The following is a 24,133-nucleotide window of genomic DNA, read 5'->3' as shown; positions in this document are numbered from 1 at the left end:
TGTAGGAAATTATCTTTGTGGGGGAACCACAACAAGCTGTAACCATCACTAGCTATAAAGTGTTGTGGCAGGGCTCAACAGTAACAGTAGTCAGGTTGCAACTGGCAAACATTTAGAGAAATGGACAACCCATCCTTATACAATGGATATCAGATGTAAAAAATAGGGATGGCAGTAATCCACCCAAAAATAAATGCATTGTTAATATTTGTAACATTATTTTTTATTTTTTTATTGGTGAAATTACGTAACAAACAAGGTGACAAATACACTACACCATGTGGACCACAAGTAGAGACAACAGATATACAGCGCAAACAAGAACAAAAAAACATAAATGATAAACGGTTTGCACAGAGGCATCACAGGTGTATGTGTGCGTGTGTGTGTGTGTGTGTGTGTGTGTGTGGATGAGGGGCAGATGCTACAACATATATATAAAAATATATAACATGGCTCATTTATATGTATCACACAATGAAAATAAATAGGCAAATATTTGTAACATTATTGATATTATTGATATTTAAATATTTCTGTACAGTCAGAACCAGTACCACACAATGCTACAGGTACATTGGTGCTGTTACAGCATGAAGAGAAGCTGACTACTGTCACAGTGACAAGGCTGTTCACAAACACTACATGATGTGAGTCAGTTTTTTTTTCTTCTTCATTTTTTTTTCCTCAGGCTGCTGTGTAACAATATGGAAGTGAACCAACTGACCCACAGGCATACCCATTTAAATATTCTTTTTTTTTTTCTTTCTTTTTTTTGGCCCACCACCACCCCCCCACTTTTGGAGGACAACTTTATTTTTATTTACATAACAAAAAAAGGTCAAACAACTTGAACAGAAAATAAGGTAAATAATTTTAAAAAATAAAAATAAAGAGTAGATATTTACAACACCAGTTGTCGTTTACGTTGATTTCTGACAGTTAATAGGGATGATGAGGGTTATTGTGTGGCCATACATATATGCTGATAAGCAAATCAGCAGACCGACTAAATAAATATTAGTGAATGATTCTGAATGATTAAATGATTTACAGTTGTTGAAATCCCTAGAACTGTGTCAGCCACAAGCAGGAACCATTCCAGCCCTCGCTGCAACAGGATGTTCTGGTTATAGTGCTTTGATCATTTATGATGATAGAACATCTCTGTAACACTGCACCAAGGTTATAGTAGTTTTGGATTTTTCATTAGTTTTAGTTTTAATTTTGTTGTGAATTTTTGTTTTCAAATTCAGTTAGTTTTAGTTAGTTTTTAGATTGAGTTTTCTAGTTTTAGTTTAGTTTAGTTTTTATTTTTTGGAAATGCTTAGTTTTAGTTTAGTTTTTATTAGTTTTAGTGTTAGTTTTAGTTTTTTTGTAATGGGGTATTTGTTGGGTGCATGATTCAAAGAGGTCATAATAAATGTTTCCTTTATTTCCTTTGGTTTATCATCTCAGCCCCAATAAGGTTATTAACTCTTACAGTTCTGGGTGTTTTGAATTTTGGTTCTAGTGTAAATATCCCAGTCTCAGTAAACATATTTACCATGTGTTGCATGTTCAAATAAATACACTGAATTATGAATGAAAAAAGTTGACAAAAACAAAAACTAAGGACATTTTCACTATAATTTTAGTTAGTTTTGTAACCACAAAATACAGTTTCAGTTAGTTATCGTTTTTTTAAAAACTCTAGTTTTTAGTTTTATTTCAGTTAACGAAAATGTTTTTTCAATTCTAGTTTTAGTTATTTCGTTAGTTTTCGTTAACTATAATAACCTTGCACTGCACATGCACAGAAATGGGATATTACCAGTAACTGCTGGTGGACACAGGAGTCTGGCAGCCAAACAGAAGCATGTGATGAACTGTATCCATACTGGCATGAGGTATAAAGTCCACTGAGGAAGAAAAGCACTGTGGTTAAAATATTGCATGACTCAACAAGGTTTGGGTATGAAAACTAAACCCTCACAGATCACTTATGTCTCAACATAATTTGCTGTCTGAGCTAATTCAAATAGAGGCTTCATCATACACCCTGTGATGAGGACAGCAGTCGGTAACATGTTACGACGTTACATTCACTGTCTGGAGAGGGAGAGGACAGGCATGGGAACCAAGCAATGAGATGTGGAACCAACCTTAGTTCTGATTGGAGACCAAAAGTGACACAATACCACAGTCAAGCAGTAATAAAATGACTGTTTTTGTCAGAGGACTGGTGGCATTAATAAGTGTGATAAATACTGCTGTGGACAGCGGTTGCAACTTAGCATATTTTAGCCACATAAAAAAACAGTTGAAGTCAGTTAGTGTAAAACACATTAAGTGTAGGTCATGTTTAGAATATTGTTATCCAGATAGTGCTTTCTAATGGGCAGTTATCTTTGCATTCTTCAAGGTACCAAACCTTCTTGACAAAAACAGCAGTTTCGCCTCGCAGAACATGTGAGTTAGAGCATGACAGCCACTGTTTTTGGTTAGCTTGTTAATGGTATTATGTTACTGACAGATCTAAACTAACATGGTGTCTATTAGGGGTGTGCATTGGCACTGCCCTCACAATTCGATTCGATTACGATTCACCAGGTAACGATTCCATTCAATTCGATTCTACGATGCATTGCGATGCATCACAATTCTACTGCACACAAGGGACATTTTTCGTCAGTCATGAGGCAATACAAGCAGTCAGATAGGCCTAATAACAACAGATTATTTTAAACTGGAGTTGTAGTTGGGTATGGATGTCATTACTAGTCACTAGTTTGGAGTTTAAAACCGTGTTAAACTCCAAACTAGTGACAGAGCAACTGCCCCCACAACTTTCCACTGGAGGCCAGAAAATAAACATAATCGATTATGGCACTTTGCCGCATCGATGCTGAATCGTGCATGCCCCGCATTGCGATGCATCGCCGAATCGATTATTGTTGACACCACTAGTGTCTATAGCAGTAAATGTTGTGCTGTGATTTCTATACATTGCCTCAGCTAGTGCTCATTGCTTAGTGTGGTGACCTACAGTTAAGCCCAAAATTATTCATACACCTGTCAAATTTTGACATAAACTTAAGTTTTTTTCTTGATTGGAAATGACACAGAACATTTAGATATGGCCTGTAGCCCTTTCCTGACATATGAGCAGCCACAATGCTGCGGTTTCCCCTGTTGAGTTGATTAAAACAGCTGTTCCCAATGATTCAGTGTAATAAGGATGCTTTAGAACAGCTTGGACTATTTGAAATGTATAGAACTTTGGATTTTTCAATAGACTGTGACAGTTTGCAAAGGGTATGAATCATTTTGGACATGCCTCTTTTTGTTCAAATGTAAATGAAAGCTGTGTCATTTCCTGTCAAAAAAAAAAAACTTGCTGGTTGAAGAAAAGTAACTTCAAAATTTGCCAGGAGTATGAATCATTTCAGGCTTAACTGTATGTCACAGCTTCTTGCTAAGGCTGAGTAGACATTTCCATTTCAAAAGCCCAGAAAAGAATGCAGATGAAGTCTGCCTTTCATAAAATGTTGTGAAATAGCACCAAACTGATTCTTTCAATATGCGTCATAGCCCAAACTTGTAAATAGTTTTGAACAAATTTGATATATAAAGATAAACAAAGCTATTTGTATTACTACAGCTACTACTGCTGCTATGAATTCTGCCACCACCACTATCATTACTGCACTTCTACTGCCAAAGTGTGACAGAAGTGGTGCTGTAACAACTGTTACTGTGACTGTTTTTACTCTGGCATCCTAGACAGCATCGTACAGCTGATCCACATCATCTCCCAGAGAAATAACATCCTGTCTGTGTAGCTGCCAAGCTGTCTTTGCATTCAGAGTCGGGCTACATACCGTTTGTTTCTGTCAAATTAAGATACTTGTAGTGACCCGATTGCTACTCAAAAAAGATGCCACTATTATGATGAGATCCCGTCTATAGTAATTTACGCGCACAAATGAAATGTCCACTTTCCGTATATCCATTAACTCAGTTTATTATAATGTTTCCAAACAAATATATACTTCTTTCTTAAACAAATAAACTTATATTTCCAACGTATACATCACATTTCTGCGGTCAAAAAACTGTGTGCCTCTCGGGCATCTCACCCACAATCAGTCATAAACCGGTGACTTATATTAACTCATGACCTCAGAATCCATAATGAGCACTCTTCTCCACCCGGTGGTGGGCGGCGCAAACAAACAAATAAACAATTAAAGCAAAATGGCTCTTACAATACTTAACAGAAGATACTCACCAATATATGCATCCCGACTAGTGGGCACAGGGAATGATGTGCACAGGTAAGTGTCGGACTGAAACATTAAAGAACACAATGATGATATTCATTACTAATTAATAGAGAACAGTCATCAATTACTGAAATGTTCAGCAGCCTAACTTTATGATTTGTTCCTCTAAACATCAGCCCCAAATGAACACGTTATTTAAGTTTTAACAAAAATACATGTGTACACAATTATGCACGTCATGTTGACTGGTAAGTATAATTTAGCAAATCACACTTGCTGTATATGCTGTAGTCCGAAGTATTATCCCAGAAATGTATTTTACACTATGGCTTCCCTATTTTGTACAAATAAAAATTTTGGTAAGGGTCCTGACTTCATTAAATGGTTCATGAGCTCTATAAAAAAGTTTCTGCTGTAGAACTTGTCTATAGGTTCTTGGTGAGCAAAATTATAGAACATGCCAAAAAAACAATGCACTGGGCTGAAAAAGCAATACTTAAAATCAAACTCCCCTAAAGAAATAATCTTTTAATCATTTAATTTAATTCCACAAGAGATACTGGTGGGTAGCAAATATAAGGATTTAATAAAATGATCAACAGATATGTATATTCTTAAATTACCAATTAACTGTTTGGTCTATAAAAATAAGTAAAATTTAAAAAAGGAGAAATGTCAATCACAGTCTGAGGTGACATCTTGTAATATCTTGTTTTATCTCTTCTGACTTAGTGGCAGTGGGACATTGGAATAAGCCGGCCACTGGCCTCATATTTCAGGAAGAATTCTTCACTATATGTGTTGCAGAAGCTCCATCGCTGCATCCTGTCCAAAGACATTTGTGACTGGTTTAAAAATATACAAATAAGTAGGGATGCACCGATTGCGAAATTCTGGGCACATACGGATACCGATGTTTACAAATATTTGTTGTTTTTTTATATTTTGTTCTGTTGATATTTTTCCCTAGAGATGGGCTGTTTGACACTGAGGCTCCGAAGCCTGTTTCACTCTTTTGAAGCAGACTGGTTGGAAACACTGTGTTGAGGCTTGTATCAAAAATTTGTGATCACATGACCGATGATGTAATGCAACGAAGCACCGGAAGTAAAGTGACTCGTTATAAGGAGACGTGAAATTATCAGTGTCTCCCCCCCCTTCATAGCACTTCATTTTCACACTGTTGCACAAGCACAATATTCACTTTTTTCACAATATGGCACAAGGAAGCCCCTCAGAATAATTTTAAAAAAAGTACTTCTACATTGTTGAATTTGAATCTTTTCATATTATTTGTTATATTACAATCATGATCTCTTAATGGAAATCAGGAGAGGCATATGATCCAAATCCAGGGATGTCCTAATGCTCATTAGCACCATAAGTGGTTTTCACTAAATTGCATAAGAACTTTTCACAAACCTCAAAAACACTGATGTTGAAATAGCTGCTATCTTACATCACAGCACTGCCTTGTCATATCAGCCCAAATCATGTTTCAAGTAATTATCAGTAATAACAGAACAACACATTCAAACAAAGTGTTGTAACACTGTCATGTGAGGACAATGATTCTCAGAAAGAAGACAAAGATGCTTAAGACTGATTTTATTGTTTTTGTGTTGGAGTCAAAGAGATGTGTGAATCATTTGGAAGTTTGTGGCTGTTATAATTGCAGCTGACCACTAGTAGCACTGCTAGGGTTTGTCTGTCTTTGAGGCTTTGAAGCTTTGAATCTTTTTTTGATACAATCAGGAAGAAGCCTTTAAAAGCTTCACAAGGCTTCATCCACCCATCTCTATTTTTCCCCTTTTTGTGCCAGGGATCGCTGCGATATTTGTGCAATAAATTGGTGCATCCCTACATATAGGGCAAAGTTTTCTTTCCCTCATCCCAGAATGATAATAGTGTGGCTAGACCTTTCTCCAGTGCTTTGCATAACACAGCACTGTGGAGATCTGTCTGACTTTGTTTTATCAGCATCCAAAGATCTTTAATTTACCTTCAGTGAAACCACCAAGCATTCACACGTAGGAGGCTGGAACCAGGGAATGTTTGGCCTTTTTGTTTAAAATACAGTACAGGCCAAAAGTTTGGACACACACCTTCTCATTCAATGCGTTTTTCTTTATTTTCATGACTATTTACATTGTAGATTCTCACTGAAGGCATCAAAACTATGAATGAACACATATGGAATTATGTACTTAACAAAAAAAGTGTGAAATAACTGAAAACATGTCTTGTATTTTAGATTCCTCAAAGTCACCACCCTTTGCTTACTAGAATATAAGACATGTTTTCAGTTATTTCACACTTTTTTGTTAAGTACATAATTCCACATGTGTTCATTAATAGCTTTGATGAATTTACAATGTCAATAGTCATGAAAATAAAGGAAACGCATTGAATGAGAAGGTGTGTCCAAACTTTTGGCCTGTACTGTACTTCAATGACATTTTGATGTATGTATTATTAAGATCAGACTTACTTAATATACAGTTTTATGCAGAAGTTTTAGGCAGGTGTGAAAAATGCTGTAAAATAAGAATGCTTTTAACAAAATGCAAAGTGAGTGAACAGAAGAAAAATCTAAATCAAATCAATATTTGGTGTGACCGCCCTTTGCCTTCGAACCAGAATCAATTCTTCAAGGCATTTTTTCACACCTAAAACTTCTGCATAAAACTATACATTCATGAATTTACCTATTAAGTAATTAATAGTTCAAGCTCTTATGATATCATTTTAATGTCGATGAATTCAGTAGTCTGTTAAGATAAATAGACTCACCCCAGCTGGGACAACACCCGGCATCCGAATATCCACAGAGAAGTTCTGAGTGTTTGTGAAGACCTGCTGCCTGGTCCTGGACACACAGTCACTGGGATTTGACAAGACGTTTTCCTGAGACCTTAACAAGAAATAAAAGAACAATGTGGATTATTTCCTACTTGACAACAGGACACTCAGGAACAGTAGAGGAAGCAGTCAAACTGCTACGCAAATACACTCAGTCATGTAACACCGAGCCCTTCTTCCTTCACATAATGTGTGTGGATCACCGTCCCTGGCACTGATAGCATACTGAGAGTTTTTTTTGGGGGGAGAAACTCTGACTTTAAAGTCAGAATCCTGAGAATAAAGTCAGAATTATATAATTGTAAGACTTTAAAGTCGGAATTCTGAGAATAAAATCAGAACTCTAATTTTTTTTCCCCATGAGTGGCCTTAATCCTCTTCCATATACTTGGCCAAACACAGTTAAAGATTTAATTATAATCAGTCGCGTTGTCAATATTTGTGTTTTAACTTTTTTGTTATTAAACTTTTTATTTGAAGAAAAACAAAACAGCACATACATGTTGCTCTACATCTTGTAAACATGTCAAGTCTTTTCATCAAAACATAAAAAGAAAGAAATGGTTTTAAAAAATAGAAATAAAAAAAATAATAGAAATAAAATCAAAATCACATCCTTGCAAAAGCATTTAAACTATCACAATACTCTTACAAAGACATACTTATACCTAAATTGATAGGCAACTTGAAAATCAGAAAAAAATAAAATAAAGATAATAATGATAATTCGAAAATCATAATAACAGCCTTAATAATAGTGAGTTTATCTGCCCCATGTAAACCTTCCTTCATCCATGTTTTCTTCTGCAAACAGAACCTTATCATGGGGTGATAACATTGATGACAAGAGCAACATCAACTTGTGCTTTAACTCTACCTTTTTTTTTCTACATAACATTGCAAAACTCAGAGCCATCCTGTCACAAAAGGATGCAGAAAAAGTCAATGCTTTTAGGTTTGATTACTCCGATTCCTTGTTATCAAGCTTCTCCAATAAAAGACTCTCAGGTTGGTCCAGAATCATCATGTACTGATGAGAACTAGGAAAAGAGATCATTTTCTCAGATAAGAATTGAATAAAATTCTTCTCCTCACTTACAAAACCATTAATGGTCAATTATAATCATATCTTAGTAGTTGTACCTAGTTACCCTACTAGAACACTGTGCTCCAAGAATGCAGGGTAACTCGTGGTTCCTAGAGTCTCTATAAGTAAAATGGCAGCCAGAGCCTTCAGAACAATCTTCCTGTTTCAGTCCAAGCAGACACACTCTCCACATTTAAGAGTAGGCTGAAAACTTCCGTCTAGTTAGGGCTGGTTAGGACTTGCCTTGGACCAGCCCCAAGTTATGCCACTATCACTCCTCTATGTTGCAAGCTGGTTTTGCTGCTACGTTTGTGGCTCTCACAATCAACTCCTGGATGGCTCTCGCAATGGAGAGCTATGGAGTAGCACAGAAGATACCAGACTGACACAGACACACAACTGAAATGTGCCTTGCTGTGGCTCAGTTGGTAGAGTTGGTTGGCCCCTAACCGAAGGGTTGGTGGTTCGATCCCTGACCGTCGCAGCCTACATGTCGAAGTATCCTCGAGCAAGATACTGAACCCCAAATTGCTCCCGTTGCTGTGTTCATCTGTGGTGTGTGAATGAATTCCCAATGGTGGCAGGTGGGACCGTTTAGGGTAGCCTCTGCCACCAGTATGAATGTGCGTGTGAGCGCAGTCTGTAGTGTAAAGCGATTTGAGTGGTCGCAAATCGACTAGAAAAGCGCTATATAAGTGCACTGGTCCATTTACCATTAATGTTTATGCTACAATGTGTCCAAACTACATAAGGTTGCACATGTTTTCGCTATTTACGTTTTAATTTGGCGAGGTTGAACTGCAAAAACCATGTTACTCTCTGTTGTCAGCAGAGGGCGATGTGATTATGTGTCAATATTGATAAGTTGATGTGTTTGGGTCTGGACTCTCATCACGCAAAACAAATTTGGGGCTGATTGGAAATTGTATGTTGAATAAACAGCTTCCTGTTCAAGGAGAGTACTAAAAAATTAGCAGCCATGCCACATCGGCACACTTTAATAAGGATCAAAACTGTAAACAACTTTTAGTCAGTAAAGGTCTTAAGACGGTACTGACCAAGTTTAAAGTTAATTGGGTTAAATCTTTAGGAGGAGTTTGTAAAAGTATGGATGCTGGAAATGGCCCAAAATTGCTCATTCAATTCAAGATGGCCGACTTCCTGTTGGTTTTAGGGTAAGAGTCCAAGAGGCTTGCTGGTGCATCTCTGCATGTTTCATCTGCCTACCAAATTTAATTTATAGAAGTTGAACGTATTGTGGGGGCTACGTTTTTTTAAACTGTCCTCCCAAAACTGGAAAAACCTACGCTGTCAAACTACGGCAGGTTCTGCACACCATTCTCTGATACATCCCAATCAACATGAAAGTGAGCGCACTTGTACGAGCCGCCAACCACAGCCCGGCTCCTTCCGCAAATTAATATGTAGATGACAGGCAAAAAAAAAAAGGAACTTGAATGCGTGTGAGATCGATGTGCTGATCTCTGAGGTGGAGGCAGAAAAAATTTGTTTTTGGTGGCCTCAGCTCTGGCATCAGCAACAAGCGCATCAGACTGAGTAGCAAGGAGTCACTGTGGCTGTTAAGGCAGTCTGATGAGAGACCTGCACCATGGCAGAAGTAAAAATATGTGGTCAACATATTACTAGATGGCTTTAGCTATGCAGACAAGAAATTGCTTTATATTCTTTTAGCAGCAAGCAAAAAGGCCGTTACCAGGAGATGGCTCAAACCTGAGCAACCACAAAATGAGGACTGGATCAACATCATACAAGACATCTACACAATGGAAAAAGTGACTTTTCACCTAAAGTTAAAAATGGACTCATTTTACAAAACCTGGTCAAAATGGACAGAATATGTTAAGCCTACAAGTTAGAAGAAGAAGAAGAAGAAGAAGAAGAAGAAGAAGAAGAAGAAGAAGAAGAAGAAGAAGAAGAAGAAGAAGAAGAAGAAGAAGAAGAAGAAGAAGAAGAAGAAGAAGAAGAAGAAGAAGAAGAAGAAGAAGAAGAAGAAGAAGAGTACTTTATTAATCCCACAATGGGGAAATTCAACCTCTGCATTTAACCCATCCTTTTTTACACACAAGTTAACACACCATGCAAGGAGCAGTGGGCATGATGATGCTGTGTGATATTGGTACCCCCCACCCCAACTGTTCTTGTTCTTTGTTCTGTATAAAATGTTTAAAAAATTCCTCAATAAAAAGTGAATAAAAAAAAAAAAAATGTGTGGTCTGACATTAGGGTGAAGTTTCAAAATAATGTAATACATTGTACACGCATCATTTTCGTTAATATAATTTTGTTCATCGTTTATAAACACCATCACAATTACTGTGCTTTTAAAGAAACTTCAGACACTCAGCTGCCATGACATTTTGCTATTGTATGCAATTAGCTAATTGTTGGCTGCAGTTTAAGCTGTTTATCACATTCAATGCGATCAGCTTTGCTGCTCTCTGCTCAGACAGAAAGCCCACAGCAACATGTTGAGCTCTGAATATCACAGCTGTGTTTTTCAAAGTTGCTCCGACACTCAAAGCAAATATTTACGAGCGTACAGAGGCGCCTGATGTGTTTGCTGAAGCCGGCTGGACAACAAGGTTTTGCTCGTGAGATGAGGTCAAAACCATAAGACGATACAATAGATTTTTTATGTGTTTTTTATGCACACTGTTCATTGCACCTTATTTGTTTCATAGCACCAACATTTTTATACTGCATATTCATATTTATTCTGCACTGGAATTCTACTCCTTAATACATACTCCTTCTTTAGACACTTTTTTTTGTATTTTTACATTACATTTTATTGTATTTTATTGTATTTTTATATTTTATGGCTTGAAGTATGCCTAGGTTGTTCTTTTTATTTAATTATTTAATTGTGTTGTTATTGTCTCTGTGTAATGCTGCTGCTACACTGTAATTTCCCAGCTTGGGATAAATAAAGTACATCTATCTATCTATCTATCTATCTATCTATCTATCCATCTATCCATCTATCCATCTATCATTAATAAGCTCAAGCCACCAGCTGGACAGGAGTGTAAAATATGTGAATTATGGCAGATCACCCCAGTTTTCTTATCTGTCAAAATGATTTACGGCATTCACAGTTATTGTTATAATTATCATTATTTAAAAAATCTGTCAATGATGGAAAATATTTAGATAAAGTGATCACATCGCTTAAACCCTCCATCAACACAGGGAAAACCCTTTAATACGTTTAACACCTGTCATCATTCTATTAAAGAAACATTTTCTTACCTTTTGATCCTGTACAGAGGGTTTTCTATTTCCAGGCTCCGGCTGTGACTGATGAATGCCAGAATCGTCACACAGAGCACAGGGATTCCCATCATGCCTGTGGGCTGCAAATATAAGACAAAGGCTTTTAGCAGAATGCTGTGGGAAAATATTAGAGGGGTTAAGTGTTTCCCTTGCTCAGCTTGGTAGAGGAGTGGAGATATTAGGGTTGGTGGTGTAGTGTCGGATTGATTTTCTTTTTCTTTGAGGGGGGGTGGGGGTGGGAGGGGCTAAAAAGAATACATAGAAGTATACAGAAGGGCTGGGCGATATGGCCCTAAAAGAATATCACGATATTTCAGGCTGTTTTTGCGATAACGATATTCTTAACGATATTACGAAATACTTAAAAAGATAAAGAAAATATGATTTTTTTTGTCAGTATAATTAAATAAAAATCTAAAATGTAGTGTGAAGTGCAAATCTCAACAGTTGCCAAATACAAAAAAAAATGTACTCTTGACTCTTGAGCATGAGCAAATAATAAAAATATCCATTTAGGGGTTCCGGGGGCATATTTTAATTACATTTTGTAAAGGAAAATAAAGGTTCTTGTATGTTTTATTTAAGGCATCTTATTTTGACAGTCTTCTTGTAAGTTCTGTGGTGGATTCTGTTAACACACTGTGCTCTTATTTTGAAAGCTGCATGTGTTTAGCGACAGAGAGTAAGTAGCTTTTTGTGATTAAAACAACTTTAATTGTTAGCTAATATTAACCTTATGCCACTACATCAATAAGTAGGAATGTTGCCAATATCATGATATGCATTTTTTTTAACCATAAAAAAAAAATACCGATATTATCATGAACGATACGATATGGCACACCCCTAGTATACAGCACACCATCAACAGATTAGCTGACCAGAAGAAATATTAAAACAATGTTAAAAACATGATATACAAACAAAAACACAAGAAATCCAGCAACAAGGATGTTAGTGACATCAATCTCAGCACAGACATGGAACCCAGTAACTTTTTTCATATGTTGTTAATAGGGTTAGTCTATACAAGACCAGCTTACTAAATCAACAAGCACAGTGGATGCTCAGTACTCTACATCCCCAACCCCTGAGCGTTATAAAAGTAAACTCGATCTGCAAACTCAATACAATTTATTATCAACTGAAAAGTCAGAGATTAATTAGATAAAATTAAAATCACATGGATATGTGTATGAACATGTAGAAAAAGCTAGCCGCCTCTTAGCTCACCAACTCAAATGTCAATCTGTTGCAACAAATCCCACAAATAAAGAAACCGTATGGTTTGGGTGTTGACCCAGGAGAAATGAATGCAACATTTACCACATTTTACTGAAATCTGTATACGTCAGAGGCTGCAAAGATAGCACTGAGATGGAATATTTCTTAAATAATCTTCAAGCTCCTTCAATAAATATAATGCGTAAGACAAAGGCTTATCTCCCCTTACAACATTTAAAAGATAATATTTGCAATAATGGCAACGCAAAGTATTTTCAGAGGAGGACATTCAACATGTCTAAAAATGGCTTTAAATATTTAGCTATTAATGTCACAAGAGATGTGCTGAGCCTTCATCAGAAAAACTTTTCCCCCTTTACTTGAAAAAATCTAATTTGATCTGAAGAAATGGAAAACACTCAATTTATCCTTGGCAGGAAAAGTAAATTGTATCAAGATGATGTACTCCCAAAATTCCTGTTTCAATGTATTCCACTTTACCTCCCTGAATCTTTCTTTAAATGTATTGATAAAGCTATCACCCCGTTTATATGGAATGGTATGGTAAGAAACCCTGGTTTCGTTTAGAACTTCTACAGAAGCCTAAATCTCAAGGAGGACTCTCTCTTCCCAATCTTTGCAGTAACTATTGGGCTGCAAATATTAAAAAAATTCTGTTTTGGCTTCGAACCCCAGATACAGACTGGTGCTGTTTTGAAAATATGTCTTGTACCTCAACAACTCTTGCAGCCCTGCTCACCACCAGTCTCCCCGTTTCCATCTCACACAATCCAATCGTTGTTAATTCTTTCAAGATATGGTCTCAATTCAGACAAAACTTTGGCTTTAAACATCTTCTTAACATCCCATATGTGACAACCACCTCTTCCATCCAGCCAGAATAGACATGGCATTCTCTCTTTGGCAAAGAAAAGGCATCTCTAAATTTAAAGATATGTACATTAACGGAATATTTGCCAGTTTTGACAACTTATCACATCAATTCAGTCAACCCTATTTCGATATTTTCAAATTTGCCACTTCCTTAAGTGCCATGACCCCAACTTTCCAAACCTCTCTTCAGCATCAAGCTTGAATAAAATCTTAAGAGTTGACAGTCAATTCATAAAGGCTCATTTCAAGAATACATGATTGCATAGCCTCTCTTAAAAGCACAGCCCTGGTGAAGATAAGGGCAGATTGGGCTGGTGAGATATGGAGGAAGACATGTGGAGCAATGGAAATGTCAATATTTGTACATAATTACTGTGTTCTATTTTAAATAACATTTCCAAATAAATAAAAAAAAAGAAAAAAAGAAATGGTGTTAGTTATATATTATCGGGAAGTCATTTATTGCATAGACAGGCATACTTAATACCAGATTAGTTTAAACTGGTTTGCAATGCCTCCTCAATAACCATGCAATATCATGACAATAATTAACTCCTTGTCTCTGTGTGGTCTTTTGTCTCCTGTTGTAATTAGTAGACATAGAAAATCCTCTATTCCACAATATGTAATCTTGTATTATGTTTAACTGTAATATAGTTACTTATCTAGATAACAAATTGATTAACTGTGTTGTGACAAAACAACCACAGGATAATATCTGTTTTGAAATAAATAATAAAAATAAATAATGAAATAGCTAAATGGCATGTCCATCTCATTCATGCAAAAATACATTTAAATAAATAACTGTCATATATAAGCCATGTTTATTGGTTTGTAAAACGTTTAGGATTTTTTTTAATGCACCCAGAACTGAGAGCAAAAACGGTATACATCTACAAATCTATAATGCGCCATGTTATTTATCATATCGGTTATATTCAGCTTGCTTCGTGACTCATCTCTGTTAACAGAGAAAGGTGGAAATGGGAGAGAGGAGGAGTGTGAAAGGGTTGTGCTGTGATGACATCACAGCCAGATAGAGGAAACTATGGAAACAGGCTCATCCCACTCATGGACCACAGCACGTACTGCACCACCACCAATATGATTTAACAATAGACATTTTCATGTTCATTTACTTCTACAGCCACATAAAACCTCATGTATAATCATCTTATTGCCCAGCATTATACCACACGGTTGTTTTTTCCATCATTAAATTAACAGCTGTCCAATGCAAATAACGTAAATAGCAAAGATGACAGGCCTCCTCACTGTCTCATTTTAAATCTCTTCTTAAAACCCACCTCTTCTCGTTGGCTTTTAACACCACGTAGAGTGTTGATTTTATGTTGATTTTATGATTTTATGATTTTTTTGTTTTTATTGTATTCATGCATATTTTATTTTGTGCGGGCAGTACATTTTACATTTTATTTTTATCCCATTTTTAATTTATTGCATCTTACTGATCTATTGTTAACTACATCTCTTTGTATTGTGTTTGCTAAAATTGTGCAATATAAATAAAAATGGATTGGATTGGAAAGATGAGCTACTGCGGTGACGTGAAGTTAAGCACGTAACATCTACATAGGGTAAGATGGAAATAAAAGTAGATCCAAAACTATAACGCAGTTTACTGTATCAATATCAATATATGCTAAATTAATCACAGTTGATGGATTTTTATCACATTAAGCCCCCCATTCCGAGCACACAGCTGTCACGCCTTAACTAAACAGGAAATGTCAATAGAAAATAGCCATCTTTACCTAGCGCTGAGCTATTAGTGGTGTAAATACTAATACTAATACTAGACCGCTCCGTCTGGGCAAAACATCTGTAAACAGTAAAGATAAAATGCCACACGTGTTTTTCTCTTAGTTAGCGTTAGCTAGCTTCATTAGCAGCTAATATATGTTACATGGGCTAACGTTAGCTCCCGTTATCCAGTGCGTTGATGTGTATTAAACATAAAATGTGAGCTCTGGTCCGTTTAATGTCTACTGAAGATATCTAAAGTATATCGGTAGCTTTCATCTTAGCCCGATGGCACATTAATAGGAGATAGTCTGGATAGAAAACAGTAGTGTTACCTGTTCGCTGCCGCTGAAGTGAACCTGCGTCTTGTTGATAAGAAACCCTAACAAACACACTTCCACTCTTTCACAATAAAAGCTTTATCTCAACAAACCTTTGCAGAAACTATACGCGCGCATACTTAAGTTTTATAAAGCCCATAACGCACTCACGTGTTTGTGTTTGTCTTCTTTTTTTTTTTAAAGCACGGAGTTCCCTAAATATTAAGCTTTTATTCTATAAACCTGACAGGAAGTGCATTGTAGATCCGGCTCGAGTCGAGAACCCTAACAAACACACTTCCACTCTTTCACAATAAAAGCTTTATCTCAACAAACGTAACCTTTGCAGAAATTATACCCGCTCAAGTTTTATAAAGCCCATAACGCACTCACGTGTTTGTGTTTGTCTTCTTTTTTTTTAAAGCACGGAGTTCCCTAAATATTAAGCTTTATTCTATAAACCTGACAGGAAGTGCATTGTAGATCCGGCTCGAGTCGAGAACCCCGGAGAACCCTAACAAACACACTTCCACTCTTTCACAATAAAAGCTTTATCTCAACAAACGTAACCTTTGCAGAAACTATACGCGCGCATACCTAAGTTTTATAAAGCCCATAACGCACTCACGTGTTTGTGTTTGTCTTCTTTTTTTTTAAAGCACGGAGTTCCCTAAATATTAAGCTTTTATTCTATAAACCTGACAGGAAGTGCATTCTAGATCCGGCTCGAGTTTGCTAGTGGGATTCAAAAGGAAGCCAAAATATACCCCGCGTGGTCTAGAGACAGTGGACAGGTTATTATGACTATTGGATCATAACACCACGTCAACCCATGTCTCGACAGGTATGGTAGTAAATGGCGCTATATAATGTTGATTTTTTTAATTAACGTCTCTCTGTGTTGTTTACATTTGTCTGGACGCATACTTGCTGTGTCTGTCGGTTTCCTAAGGTAAACTGTCTTTAATTAACATAACGTTCTGCAGTTGCTTGTGACAAGGACCATCCACAACAAGCTACATATAACTGTCAGTATGTATTCTCTTAAAGCCATCTGTGATAGCTCTGCATATTGGTGTAATATTGTTCAATACTAATGAGCAGGGGCCTGTTCCAGGTAGAAGGTGCAACAAACTCTGAGTCTAATCCTGAACTCTGAGTGGATTTACCCTCTGATGGGAAACTCTTAGTTTCCAGTTCCAGAAAAGCTGATGTGAGTTAGTTCAATCAACTCAGAGTAGGTTCATTCTGAGCTGCAACACTATTATAAACAAAAGGCAGCATTAATGGAGCCATGATATTATGATTCACCATGGCAACAGCTAAAACAAATAGCTGAATTGGAAATCCTCATGCAAACGTACGGTGGATTGGAACACATTATAAGAAAAAAAGCAACATGATAATATTACAGGTGAAAACTGGCCAAATGCTATGGAACATAAACTTTTATTTAGTTTATTTTAGTTTATATAGTTCAGACAGGTAGGACTGAGGCGTAACAGGCTCATGGCTGCATTTCATTTGATTTATAATTGACTGATTTAAGTTAATATAATTCAGTGGCGATTTCAGTGTGCAGTGGATGTTTCAGTGACAGCGTCACTTTCCTTTTCACTCTGCAAACTAAAGCTTTTCTGATATGCTCTGCATCACTGATATTATAAAGAAAACGCCAACTCCCCCCAAAAAAGCAATGCAACACAAAGAATTAGCTCTGATGTGAGAGCACGTCCATAGTGTGTTATGTTGCAGATGTCAGGCCGGAGAATGTTGTTGAAATAAATAATGGATTGTGAGGGGAAAAAAAACGTTCCATTAGGAAACGCAAGCACATGACTTCAGGGTCTCAGATACTCTCTTGACATAAGGCTCTGCGTACAACCTCAGCTTCTATGATCTACAGGACAAGAGAAAGGGACACTCTGTGACAGCAGTGAGTTGCTTCAGGATCAGCAAGAGGGAGAATAGAAAATCTGCATATTAATTTGCAGTGTGAAAAGGGCCTGAGTCAGAGTGGAGGGTTTCAAAGACATGACAGATGTGCATTAAAGCGAAAACCTTACACAGTCTTGAGTAACAAATTATAGTAATATCCAAACAGGATTGTGATTCTGACATGCAGTAACCACCACTGATGTTGAGAGAGAGGCTGGACTCTCTCCATTTCTGTAGTTTCCAGGGTGAGAGGAGCCGGGCAGGTGAGAGGATACTCACAAGCCCACTGGCGAGTGCAGCTGTGTTGGAGTTCTCCCCCAGGAATGAGAGGGTCGCCTCAATGTGACTGCAGGTCACAAGAAGAAGGTCTCAGCAGTTCGGAGTACCTGGCCTTCTTGGAATCCCAGTGGGTGTTGGCCTCTGCCAGGGCTGTCCCTGGCCTCCGATCTGTTTGTGGTATTCAGGGACAGGATGTGGCTCAGTTGGTTGAGTTGGTTGGCCCCCAACCAAAGGGTTGGTGGTTCGAAGTATCCTTGAGCAAGATACTGAACCCCAAATTGCTCCCGATGCTGCGTTCCTTGGTGTGTGAATGAATTCCCAATGGTGGCAGATGGGACCGTTTAGGGTAGCCTCTGCCACCAGTATGAATGTGTGTGTGAAAGGGTGAATGAGCGCAGTCTGTAGTGTAAAGCGATTTGAGTGGTTGCAACGCGACTAGAAAAGTGCTATATAAGTGCAGGTCCATTTACCATTACAGGATCTCAGGGCACAGCCGGGGGGAGGAAGGGATTCGGTTCGGTGAATTTAGAATTTGGTTTTGGCCTCATCAGACCTCCAGCACTCATTGAGGCAGTTTGGAGCCAAGTGTGAAGCTGTTGGGTTGACAGTCAGCACCTCCAAGTCTGAGGACATGGTTCTCTGCCGGAAAACGGTGGATTGCCCCCTCTAGGTGGAGAGAGGTACTGCCTCAAGCAAAGGAGTTCAAGTATCTCGGGGTCTTGTTCACGAGTAAGTGTAGAATGGAGCGTGAGATGGACAGGCGGTTTGGTGTAGCGTCCGCAGTGATGCAGGCGTTGTACCGGACCGTTGTGGTGTAAGAATGAGATCGCAGATACAAGCAGCTGAAATGAGTTTCCTTTGTAAGGTGGCTGGGCTCAGCCTTAGAGATAATAATAATATAGTTAAGGAGCTCAGACATCGGGAGGGAGTTTGGAGTACAGCCATTGCTCTTTTGCGTCAAAAGCAGCCAGTTGAGGTGGTTCGGGCGTCTGTTAAGGGTACCTCTAGAGCGCCTCCCGTTAGAGGTGTTCTGGGCACCTCCAACTGGTAGGAAGACCCAGAACATGGTGGGGGTCCCCAAGGAAGAGCTGGACGTCTGGAATGCATTGCTTGGCTTGCTGCCCCCATGATCCGGCTGTGGATAAGGGGATGAAAACGATTGGGTGGATGGACGGATAATCAAGTTATTAAAATAAATGTAGGCTATTTCATGGAGTTTTACATGTTGCTCAGTTTGAATGGCCTGTGCTGATGATATCTTCATCCATTGTAATATTTCACTGTGGACATCATCATACACTAATTTGGTAGACATCACCAAACCCAAGACTGGACTTGAGGCACAAGGCAATTTGTGTATACAGCACATTTCAGTAATAAGACCATTCAAAGTGCTTTATATAAAACAATAAAAGCATTATGGTAAAGTGCAAAGCAACACATTAAATGAAGACATGTAAATACAACTAGAAACCGTGGTATTACAAGACCAGATGGGCTGGGACTAGCTGGATAGCATGCTAATTTCAGGAGATATCCCTACAACACAATACATAGACGCATTTGGCATAACATCACTGTCACTTCTTCACATTCTATTGATAATGTATGTTAATTTTTAGAATGTTTTTCAACACTCTAACTACAAATGGCATATTGATTTCATGTTGGGGTTTTTTGCCAGTCAGCGTTAACTTCACATTAAAGTCACATTGCTGCAGTGACGTACAGGTAGTCTTCAGGACTCTGTGACATCATTGTTACTTTTGCTATGATAATCCTCAATTTTATGAGCTGACGCTGGTATACTTATCACTCCCACCTTTGATATCCATTTCAGGTGCAGGGGACCATGGTTCAGGGCAGGAGCAGTCCCATCTCCCATGGTGTCCCAGCGGTGGCGGTGTGCCTTGCTGCTTTGCTCCTCGTCAATGTCTTCATCTACCTGTATCTGGACTCTTTGAATCAGACTAATGAGCAGCTGGTGTCCTCTCTTGTAGGCTGTGTACCTGGACATTTTAAAATAGGGACCATGAAAAACTGCACCCCCTGGCTTCAATGTTCACAGATAAAGGAAGAAGTCCGCAAACTGAAGCAGATTGGCGAGGGAGCTGTTAAGAAGGTAGATGGTCCAGTGCAGCAGCTGGCCAGTATACAACATGCTTACACTACTTATTTTGTTCATCTTCAAATAAGGCAAATGTTTGGATTATTAACTCAAAATTCATTCTAAAAACCTAAGTAGTATAATTTTCATCACTCAAAGACTAAAGTTAGCCAGAACACGGTGTTCGTTCAGTTCGTTCATTTCAATAACCCTGCACCTGTAGAATGGCGAATACTTGAATGGGACAGGCTTTTATGTACAGGTTTATCGAAACACATTTCAAACATTTGTCTATCATTGGGCCTCATGCAGGAAACACTGATACAAACAGATTCTATGTGCTATGTACCAGTGATTTAAGAGAACTCTTCACATTCACCAATTTATGTAGAAATCTCCCTTAGGCACGAATTAAATTGTGTTGTAGACCTGCCGTACAAGTTATTCTCCGCAGTTCTGGAGTTATGTTACTAAAGTCAATAAGAATAAATAAAAGTTTATGTAAAAAAAAAAATGTGTTCTCTGTATTAATGTGGCTGCTAAATTACTGCTTAATGTTGGGATTACACAATTCTCACACTCCAAAGCTGCTTCATAGTCATTATGCAGCTCAGTTTAGATAACAAGCTACACAGTGGTGCAGTGGTTAGCCCTCTTGCCTCACAGCAAGAGTGTGAGTGTGGAGTTTGCACGTTCTCCCGTGTCAGCGTGGGTTCTCTCCAGGTCTTCCGGGTTCGTCCCACAGTCAAAAAACATCTGGTCCCCACGACCCGAGTTCGGATAAGTGGATACACTGCAAAATAAGAAAAGTTGGGTGAACTCAAAATTTCAAGGCAACAAACTTCGATAAAATTTTAAGTTGGATAATTAAACTAAATATTTTAAGTTTTGTTTTTGAGTTTGCTCAACTCTGAATTTCTCTGGCATGATTGTAACGCGGCTATAAAATGTCAGCTAATGTTGTGATCACAATTTTGAGTTAGCATTGATACTCTAATGGCTACTCTTGTACCTGTAACAAACAGCGCCGCTAGCATCAGTTAGCCGCTAGCGTCAATTAGCCGATAGCGTCAGTTAGCCGATAGCGTCAGTTAGCCGCTAGCAACAGTTAGCCGCTAGCTTTCGCTAATGACCAAATTTCACAACAAAGAAATAAGAGTTATCAGAACTATTGTCCCTTGTTTTGAACCCCAACTTAAAGATATAAGTAACAACAACTCACCAACTTGTTTTTGAGCAGACAACTGGCTTGCTTTGTTGTGCTAACTTACATTATTGCCCTAAATGTCAGTAATTTATATTTCCAAGTTTTACCAAATTAAATCACTGTTTTAAGCCAAAAAATACAAGTTGGCTTTTTTGCAGTGTAAGGATAATGAATGAATGTTTTGATAACACTAGTGTGATGTTGAGGTGTCAATTCATCCATAAAGTCTCAAGGATAAATTGTTCTTCTTTTGTTCTTTGCTGTTCTTTCTTTACCGCCTGACTTACTGACCTCAGCATCCACTTTTCTTTCTCCAGGTTTATCTGGCAGAATGGAGGGGTCAGAAAGTGGCCCTGTCCAAACTGTCCTCTCTGGATTACCTGGAGGATTTTCTCCATGGATTGTCCATGTTGCAGGCCCTGCAGGGCCCCCAGGTGGTTAAATTGGTGGGATTTTGCCTTGAAGACCACTCCCTTCTTACAGAGCACCACCCACTTGGGTCACCGCTCAACTTGGATGGAGTCTTTGCACAAGAGCAGCACCAACAACACAACACATGGCAGATCCGGCTGAGGCTGGCTACAGATTATGTCTTTATCCTCCATTACCTCCATAACAGCCCAGCTGGGCGGCGGGTTATGTGTGACTCCAACAGCCTGGAGAAAACTCTTTCCCAGTTTCTATTGACAAGTGACTTTCACCTGGTAGTGAACGATCTTGATGCGCTGCCGGAGGTGGACCCGTCCCGAGGCTTGTTAGTGAAATGTGGTCACCGGGAACTCACTGGGGACTTTGTTGCACCAGAGCAGCTGTGGCCATTCAGAAACCAAGAGTTTTCAGATGATCTCATGCCAGAGTACGATGAGAGGACAGACATCTGGAAGATCCCAGATGTGACTTGGTTCCTGATGGGAAGGGTCCCTGGAGGGGATGTAGTCCACTTTCATCTGTTTCAGATTCACAAGGAGTGTAAGAAGAAAGACCCCAAGCTCCGTCCATCATCACTGGATGTTTTGAAGGTATACAAATCAGTCTACAGCAGCATGGTGCGAGATAATGCTGGTTTAAGAGACATGCTGTAGGTCTTCATGCCTGACTCACTCAACAAGATACCATGTACAATGCACATTACAGCTACAGTTTTACAGTGTTGTGCAGTGTAATAAATTCGACTGGGTTTTGAAACAGCGTTAATTTTTTTCATAATTTTAACAGTTTAGTGTTAGTTGGTTACATTTACTTTAAATATGAAATTAGAGATTAGGGCTGGGCGATATATCGATATAAAAGATAAATCGATATATTTTTAAATGTGATATTAATTTAGACCATATCGCATATATCGATATAGTTCAAATTTGCACTGTGATCCTTGTTCCAGGCAAGCTGCAGCTTTTATTTAAGATACTTTTTTATTTAAATAGGCACTTTATGGAGCTGTACTATAGGGTAAATGTTCTCCTGTTGTTATACATAATTTATGTTCACTTATATAAACAGTTTCAATAAAACTACTTGTGACATGTCATATTTGACTGAACATTTGCTCTCACTTTGCCATAAAAATATCGGGATATATATCGCATATATCAATTTTCAGTTTAAATATATCGGGATATGACTTTTGGTCCATATCGCCCAGCCCTATTAGAGATTTATTTTTGCAAAAACATTTGACAATTTGTCGTTTGTACTGAACAGTTTTCAACAATTATTTTTAGAAAAATAATGTCTTGATTTTTTTATTTCATTGTTATAGCTATGAAGCAGGTCTGTATAAATAATATAGTCAGCCGGCAATTTGTTTTTGTGCCATTTCTCTCAGATTTCCAAAAGGTTGTTTTTAGAACCCTCACTCCTTCCATATTTCTATATAGTTCTTTTGTTTTACAGAGATTATCTTAGTTTTGAGAAGTGCAATGTCGTCCATGATTTGTGTCACAGAAAAGTTAAAATTATTTACTATATTGTCACATAAAGACAGAGAAGGAAGGTTAAAGATTTTAACCACCACACTTGTTCCTGTTGCTGCCATCCTGAAGAAAACTGCCTGTAACAGAGAGCACTGTTATATAAGGGGGCCGAAATGGGGGGAAAAAGGAACAAAAATTACAAGAATAAATGTATGTGAGAGATGTTGATGCATTGTTAAAGTTTTAGATTAGGAGTAAGGAATAATAATTATTATGCTCTCCAATTAATTGGCTTTTTGAAGGTCTTAACATACTCAAAAACTTTGCACACAAGAAATTTATTTGCATCAAGATGGGAAGTAATGTACATATTTTAGGTTCTTGCAAATGGTCGCTGCAAAATGGCTCAGTAGTGTCGGCAACAAAGTAAAGTTTTATTGAACTGCTACTGAGCATGGTGGCTGGTTTTACTGTAAGAGGCAGCAGTATGTCTCTGCTGATTCAGACCAGCAGTTCTAGACTCCTTGAATTTCACGACAGCGCCCTCTACTGGAAAGCTGTAAAACTGCAACTAAATCCAAATTTCACCCAAACACCAATTTTTGAAATAAGTTACACTTGCATTACAATTTACAATTTTAAAATTTCACTAGATTTAATTATTGATGAAGCATGAAGCTTCTAACCAAAGGATTTCCCTCCAGAAACCAGTCTAACTCTGATGAAGCTACTCCCTTCTAACTTCTAACAAGTTTTTGAGGTTTATTTACACCATCAATTCTAACAGTTTAAAGGTTTAGTACACCCTAATACTAAATAGTTGGAAGGGTGATTAAACCAAAATACAAAATAATAACAAATTATTATGTTTTGTGAATCAAGTATGAATCAAGTATAAATTTAACAGGCTTTGAATGACGTGAACTGGGTATCAGTGGAAAGCTGAGACTCTTGTGGATTCAATGAGCCC

General features: G+C 37.9%; 2 protein-coding genes across 3 annotated transcripts in view; one reads left to right on the top strand and one right to left on the bottom strand.

Annotated features, from left to right (window-relative positions):
- pam (peptidylglycine alpha-amidating monooxygenase) overlaps positions 1 to 15,837 on the bottom strand; it is a 46,383-nt gene extending 30,546 nt beyond the window's left edge. Inside the window, exons 1-5 of one of the 2 annotated variants that reach the window (XM_059357369.1) lie at positions 15,735 to 15,837; positions 11,491 to 11,594; positions 7,062 to 7,182; positions 4,274 to 4,331; positions 1,814 to 1,901 (exon numbers count right to left, since the gene is read on the bottom strand). In XM_059357369.1, coding sequence (XP_059213352.1) covers positions 1,814 to 1,901; positions 4,274 to 4,331; positions 7,062 to 7,182; positions 11,491 to 11,585 — 362 coding nt within the window. In that variant the 5' untranslated portion in view covers positions 11,586 to 11,594; positions 15,735 to 15,837. The remainder of the gene's footprint in view (positions 1 to 1,813; positions 1,902 to 4,273; positions 4,332 to 7,061; positions 7,183 to 11,490; positions 11,595 to 15,734) is intronic. The other variant, XM_059357370.1, reaches the window with a different exon arrangement.
- A 601-nt stretch (positions 15,838 to 16,438) lies between these two features.
- On the top strand, positions 16,439 to 23,337 carry pomk (protein O-mannose kinase). Its single transcript, XM_059358173.1, has 3 exons — positions 16,439 to 16,563; positions 19,777 to 20,058; positions 21,568 to 23,337. The coding sequence occupies exons 1-3, from the start codon at positions 16,552 to 16,554 to the stop codon at positions 22,330 to 22,332; spliced, it is 1,059 nt and encodes a 352-aa protein (XP_059214156.1). The 5' UTR covers positions 16,439 to 16,551; the 3' UTR covers positions 22,333 to 23,337.
- Positions 23,338 to 24,133: the final 796 nt, after the last annotated feature.

The sequence above is a fragment of the Centropristis striata genome, chromosome 19 (assembly GCF_030273125.1).
Source record: "Centropristis striata isolate RG_2023a ecotype Rhode Island chromosome 19, C.striata_1.0, whole genome shotgun sequence".
Classification (NCBI taxonomy): Eukaryota; Metazoa; Chordata; class Actinopteri; order Perciformes; family Serranidae; genus Centropristis; species Centropristis striata.
This window is presented reverse-complemented; position numbering and strand designations above follow the sequence as displayed.